At 35.5% G+C, this 7,220-nt stretch overlaps 1 protein-coding gene and 1 long non-coding RNA gene across 2 annotated transcripts in view; one reads left to right on the top strand and one right to left on the bottom strand.

Moving 5' to 3' along the window:
- LOC110263328 overlaps nucleotides 1-7,220 on the top strand; it is a 25,588-nt gene that overhangs the window by 14,712 nt on the left and 3,656 nt on the right. The gene's annotated exons all lie outside the window — the stretch shown is intronic.
- LOC107648187 (zinc finger protein ZAT5-like) lies at nucleotides 5,023-6,334 on the bottom strand. The gene has a single exon (XM_016352159.2). It carries the CDS (start codon nucleotides 6,011-6,013, stop codon nucleotides 5,102-5,104), a length of 912 nt encoding a protein of 303 aa, XP_016207645.1. The 5' UTR covers nucleotides 6,014-6,334; the 3' UTR covers nucleotides 5,023-5,101.

Raw genomic sequence — 7,220 nt, 5'->3', positions numbered from 1 at the left:
CTATGTCTCGCAACTTAAGAAATATATTCCCGACGAGAGTCACATTTTACAACCAGAGACAGTACAGTTATGAAACGATTTGACATATCAAGCATCACTAGTTCGGATTGTAGAAAGAAGTGATAAGCAGCTAAGAGGCAAAATCGTTCGCTTGGTCAAAGTAGCTTGGGGACAAAGAGGAGAAGAAGAACACACTTGGGAACTGGAAGATAAGATGAAAGTTGATTACCCGCATCTATTCTCAGGTAACTGAAATTTTGAGGGCAAAATTTTCTTTTAGGAGGGTAGAATGTAACAACCCCGGTTTTCGAGAACGCGAAATCTTTTCTGAAAGTACGGATTTCTCTGGAAGATCAGTAAGGGGAAAAACTTTGATATATCATCAAGTATCTCAATCCTCATTGTCATTATGTCATCTTTAAGTTAGAACCTTTTCCGATACAAGCTCGATAACGCGGTCACGAAGAACCTGATTTTTGAACCGTATCGGTTAGAAGTTTTGATTTGGTTTTTTGTAAATAGGATGACATTATCATTATATTAGTGTTAGAAGCTTCTTGAATAATATTATAAGGTTACCTGGTCAGTTTTATTTAAAAATAGAAAATCGGTTTAACCGGGTTTACGGTTTACTGGTGCAGCTTAGCACCAACACTCTCTGATGAATTTAGCAATGCTAAGGCCTCATTATACATGTACTATTCTCATAATAAATATGTTACTAGTGTCATTTATGCTAGTATCTTAGAAAATAATTTTTAGAGATGTTTTTACGAGTGTTCCGATACACCTAGTTTTAGTAGTTGTACACCAGAGATATTTTAATATTATTTTAATCCACCTCCAAGCCAACCAATCACAACTCACCTTACACCCCCAAGAACTCCAAGGCTATCTCATTTCCTCATTTTGGCCGAAAATAACAAGAGAGAAAAGAGAGAAACTTTCATGAACACTTAATCTTTAAATCTTGATTTCTTCTGAACCAAAACTCAAATCAAAACTCCGATTTCACCAAAATGATCCTCTCTTCTTCCTCTACATAACCATGTAATTTATCAAGGCTGGAAATAAGGTGAGATGGCTGTCTCCCTCCCATTTCAATTCGGTTTTCAAGGAAAACCATGCAAAACATGTGTTTTCTTGATGTTCTTCCTTAGGAATCATGCTTAACTTGACTTGAGGGCCAAGAAACATGAATTTCCAGTAAGTCTAAGGTGAGATATCTCTTCCTAACATACTGAGTGAGATTTGGTCAGTTGAGAGTTTTTGGATTTAAAGTTGTTCTTGATGTGATTTTGGAGGAAAAAGTGCTTAAGGACCACCTGAAAGTTTAACCGAATTAGGAGCAGCAAAAGCAGGTAGGGATTGAAGAATTTAATCTTGATTGATTGTATTTGAGTTGTGTGATTATGATATGGTTTGGCTGTGCTTGAAATTGATGATTTATATGAGTGATTCTTGTTGAAATTTTGGTGAAATTTTGATGAAATTTGATGAAATTCAAGCTTTAAAGTTCATGTTCTTGGGAAGCTGGAAAAATGAAACCCTAAGCTAAATTGAGGTTCAATTTGTGTTGAAATCATGTAGAAAAGATGGGGTTTTAGTGGCTGCTAATTTATTATGAATTATGGTAATAACCGGTTGCTGAAAAGACTAATAAACGGGTAAAAACAGAGAAAGAATCTGAAGAATTTATGAAGAACACGAAGAACACTTTGAGTGTGATGAAGAACATTGAAGAACACCTTTTAGATCTTAAAAAGGGCAAGGTTGTAATTATTTTGGTGTTTGAGGGGTTATTCGGTAATTTCTGAAAGTTAGGGTGGTAAAAGTAGAAATATTAAAAGTTACGGGTGGTAAAAAGTGAATTTTAAAAGTTAAAAGTAAAAGAAAGTTAATTTTCGAAAATTTAATGATAAAATAATAAAAAAACAATAAAATATTAAATAATAATATTTAATTAAAAATATTATTTTAATAAAAATAATAAAATAATACAGAAAAGGCAGTTTTCTGTAAAAGCTTTAGAAAGACAATTTTAAGCGCAGAATCCCATACTTACCTTCATAAAACACTTAGGGAGTGGTAAGAACATATTAGTGAGGCAAAGATAAATAAAAGATAAAAAGTTAAAGAAAAGATAAAAACCAAAGAAAAAGTCTGTAAAATTTTAACGACAGAAAAACAGACAGAGACTAGTGAACGAACTAGGGCAACTTAGTTGGTACTTGAGTTGCGACTAGGGTTAGGTGTTATATGAAAAGTTAAACTGTTTCAGTATAGACTTAAAAAAGAGTGTGCTTAAGAACCCTGGACACGTCTAATTGGGGACTTTAGCAAAGCTGAGTCACAATCTGAAAAGGTTCACCCAGTTATGTGTCTGTGGCATTTATGTATCCGGTGGTAATACTGGAAAACAAAGTGCTTAGGGCCACGGCCAAGACTCATAAAGTAGCTGTGTTCAAGAATCAACACATTGAACTAGGAGAATCAATAACACTATCTGAACTCTGAGTTCTTATAGATGCCAATTATTCTGAACTTCAATGGATAAAGTGAGATGCCAAAACTATTCAAGAGGCAAAAAGCTACAAGTCCCGCTCATCTGATTGGAGCTATGTTTCATTGATATTTTTGAATTTATAGTATATTCTCTTCTTTTTATCCTATTTGATTTTCAGTTGCTTGGGGACAAGCAACAATTTAAGTTTGGTGTTGTGTTGAGCGGATAATTTATACGCTTTTTGGCATTATTTTTAGTATGTTTTTAGTAGGATCTAGTTACTTTTAGGGATGTTTTTATTAGTTTTTATGTTAAATTCACATTTCTGGACTTTACTATGAGTTTGTGTGTTTTTCTGTGATTTCAGGTATTTTCTGGCTGAAATTGAGGGACTTGAGCAAAAATCAGATTCAGAGGTTGAAGAAGGACTGATGATGCTGTTGGATTCTGACCTCCCTGCACTCAAAGTGGATTTTCTGGAGCTATAGAACTTAAAATGGTACGCTTCTAATTCCGTTCGAAAGTAGACATCCAAGGCTTTCCAGAAATATATAATAGTCCATACTTTGGCCGAGTTTAGACGATGCAAAAGGGCGTTGAACGCCAGTTCTGCGCTGTAGTCTGGAGTTAAACGCCAGAAACACGTCACGAACCAGAGTTGAACGCCAAAAACACGTTACAACTTGGCGTTCAACTCCAAAAGAAGCCTCTGCACGTGTAAACTTCAAGCTCAGCCCAAGCACACACCAAGTGGGTCCCGAAAGTGGATTTATGCATCAATTACTTACTTCTGTAAACCCTAGTAACTAGTTTAGTATAAATAGGACTTCTTACTATTATATTTTCATCTTTGGATTATCTTTTGATCTACTGATCACGTTTGGGGGCTGGCCATTCGGCCATGCCTGAACCTTATCACTTATCTATTTTCAAGGGTAGAGTTTCTACACTCCATAGATTAAGGTGTGGAGCTCTACTGTTCCTCATGAATTAATGCAATTACTACTATTTTCTATTCAATTCAACTTATTCCGCTTCTAAGATATTCATTCGCACTTCAACATGAATATGATGAATGTGACAATCATCATCATTCCCTACGAACGCGTGCCTGACAACCACTTCCGTTCTACCTTAGATTGAATGGATATCTCTTGGATATCTAATACAGGGGACCGAGTCCGAGCTATTAGTGTCTTCGTGGTATAAGTTAGAACCCATGGATAGCCATTCCTGAGATCTGGAAGGTCTAAACCTTGTCTGTGGTATTTCGAGTAGGATCGGATCTGGGAAGGGATGGCTGTGACGAGCTTCAAACTCGCGAGTGCTGGGCGTAGTGACAGACGCAAAAGGATCAATGGATCCTATTCCAGTATGATCGAGAACCGACAGATGATTAGCCATGCAGTGACAGCGCATTGGACCATTTTCATTGAGAGGACAAGATGTAGCCATTGACAACGGTGATGCCTAACATACAACTTGCCATGGAAAGGAGTAGGATTGGTTGGATGAAGACAGCAGGAAAGCAGAGGTTCAGAGGAACGAAAGCATCTCTATACGCTTATCTGAAATTCTCACCAATAATTTACATAAGTATTTCTATCTTTATTTTCTGTTTATTTATTATTATTATTCGAAAACTCCATAACCATTTGATATCCGTCTGACTGAGATTTACAAGGTGACCATAGCTTGCTTCAAGCCGACAATCTCCGTGGGATCGACCCTTACTCACGTAAGGTTTTATTACTTGGACGACCCAGTGCACTTACTGGTTAGTTGTATCAAAGTTGTGACAAATTATGAATTAAGATTAGAGCACCAAGTTTTTGGAGCCATTACCAGAGATCACAATTTCGTGTACCAATATGTATAAAATTTTAAATATCATGTTACATAAAATAATCTTAAATATTATCTCGTTAACATCGTCCATATCTCATATGTGCATTAATCCTTCACTCACCGATACCTGATTTACAACCTTTATTCTAATATCTTAGCGGAAGGTTATTTTAATAATGAAAAATGATGTTTGTATGCTTTTTATTATATATACTAAAAACAAAATTTTTTATCTTTGATTAATAATTTTTAATATGAAAAGAAGAAGATATAAAAAATATATAAAAAATCGTTATATATATATGACATTTCACTCGTTGACCAATTTAATAAAATTCATAATAATAAAGTTTAAATATGGATGACATGATTTTATTGAGACTAAAAACAAAGAGAAATTCATATGAAGTATCTATCTTGTATCTCCGTTGCTCTCCCTATACTTAGATTCCTTCTAATTGTCGAACCAAAAACATGGTACTAAAGAATTTCTCAAACCAATATATACAATGAATATAAGAGGAATAAATTGTGCACGTAAGTATATATTTCAAAACCAGAGTCTGAATAAAAGTTCAAATTAATTTTGAATATTAACTGAAAGAATCATTGAATGTATACAAGGGTTAATGGAGTGAAAATAACGACAAATGGACAATATGAAAGAGTTAAGAAATGTCAATATAACTGAACACTTAATCAATGATAGAGAGGATCGGAGTGAGGCTATATATTATTATGAACAATCTAATAATGGCAATCTACGAGAGAAGCTGCAGAAGAGAACACAATAACTTTCTCTTTGGACTGGAAAGAGAACTTTGGTACCCTGTTGTGATGATCATCTTCCGGTGCCGGAAGATTGAGATCCAGCTTCAAAATATTCTTGTTGACATTATTATTATTGTTCTTGGTCTCTTGATGATCAGCATTTGCACCACTAATAGATGATGATGTAGTTGTAGTGGTGGTGGTTGTGGTTGCCGCTGTGGCGGAAGAAACGGTCAACAAACCCCTGTGCCTCCTCATATGACCACCCAAGGCTTGGCCAGAGGTGAATTCGGCACCGCAAATGGAACATTCGTGAACCTTACTTGCTTTGGAAATAGGAGCAGTGGTTTCCATGACGGTCGTTGTTTTGGTGGTGGTGATGCTGCGGCAGTACAAGGAGCTGTTTGATATTTGCAAGGTAAGGGCGGTGCTTGTAGGGTCATTATTGTAATTCTCTTGTGTGGTAATAACACTACTACTGTTTGTTAAGATCTTGGGCTTCTTGTGGCTGGCTCTGTGTCCTCCCAAAGCTTGGAAGGAAGGGAAGCTTCGGTTACAAGTCTTGCAATCGTAAAGGTTGAATATGCTTTCTTTCTTGTTATTATGGCGGGTTCCCCGGCCTCCGCCGCCTTGAGCCAAGAGGATCAAGCAATTCGCCATGTCTTCGTCGTTATTATCCTCATCTTCTGTTCTTGCGGTTGTTGTTGGGGTATCCAAACCGAAAGAGGAGGTTGAAGAGGTTGAAGAAGGCATGGCCATAGCTAACCTAAGTGGGGAAGGTAGCCTCTGACGCTTGGTGCGCTTGCCCTTCATCATAATTTGCATGTGATCATTATTGTTATTTTTGTTGCTGCGCACCACATGTTCCTCTTCCACCTGCTGCTCCATATTGTTGTTAATTAGAGAGAATGAATAATGAATTGAAAAGAGTGGGATGGGATGATGGAGTTAATATAATTGGTTGGTGTGAGAAAAGGGGCTTTCTTTAACAGTAACTCAGTGTCTGCCAGAGTTGCGTTTCCAACCTTGGAAGTTAGTTAGTTATATATATGTGTGTGATTACAGGTGGTGGTGTCAAGTGTTGAATTGAATGAGAGAGAAAGATGCATTGTTAAGTATGAGGAGGCGAGGACACGAGTGAGATTCGGTTGGCTTTGAAGCAAACCCATTACTTTTTATCAACGATTCCTCTCTGGAAGGATTGCTTTGCAAGCCTGGAACCACACACAGCTTCTAATTCTAACTATACCTAAATAAATTAACATACAATAACATATCTGTAGTGTGTGTGGTTGTGTTTTCTGTTATTTCAATTTCTTAATTATTAATTGGCTTGTTTTGCTTCTACCAGGCACAGCTTATGGTTACTAATTTTTACCTCTTAATATAGTAATAACCAACCACCACTTATTATTACTATTATTATTAATATATATAATTGTTATTCCACTCCTACTAGCTAGTGTGGGAATTTTCTTCATGGGTTGAGATCATTATGTTCACACTAGCTAGCTATATTATTCTGGTTAGAAACAGTCACCCACCACATACACATGATTCATTATATTATGAATAATAATTAACCATGGAGTTAATGCTACATATACACACCAGCAACATGCATGGTACGGTGTTATCTAGCTAAAGAGGGAGTACATGTCATCATGAGGAGTTGACCCAACCACCATTACTTCCTACTTCTTTGTACACATTAGTCACTAAGTTATTAACTTGTTAATTATTAGTGGACATATACAAGGGAATGCCCCAATGATCACGGCGCGCAACGATACACATACGTGATCCATAATCATTGACATATATATAAACTAAATTAAATAAGTAACAATACTAAAATAAGAAGACCTTAATTAATTAATGAATAAAGTATATTTTTTGTCTTTTAAATTTGTTAAAATTTTTAAAAATATTTTTAAATTTTATTTTATTTTAATTTTGTCTAAAAATTTTTCGATTTGTATTAAATATATTTCTGATAACTAATTTTTAAGAAAATTAGAATTAATTTAACAATAATTTCACAAGAACAATTTTTGATATAAGCAAATCAAATATAATTATCACAAAATATTAC

Source organism: Arachis ipaensis, chromosome B06 (assembly GCF_000816755.2).
Source record: "Arachis ipaensis cultivar K30076 chromosome B06, Araip1.1, whole genome shotgun sequence".
In the NCBI taxonomy this organism is placed as follows: domain Eukaryota; kingdom Viridiplantae; phylum Streptophyta; class Magnoliopsida; order Fabales; family Fabaceae; genus Arachis; species Arachis ipaensis.
The sequence above is the reverse complement of the archived record's forward strand: the minus strand, read 5'-3'. Positions and strand labels throughout refer to the sequence as shown.

Excerpts from the sequence above, each read along its gene's own strand:
- LOC107648187 (XM_016352159.2), bottom strand. The coding sequence starts at position 6,013 with ATGGAGCAGCAGGTGGAAGAGGAACATGTGGTGCGCAGCAACAAAAAT.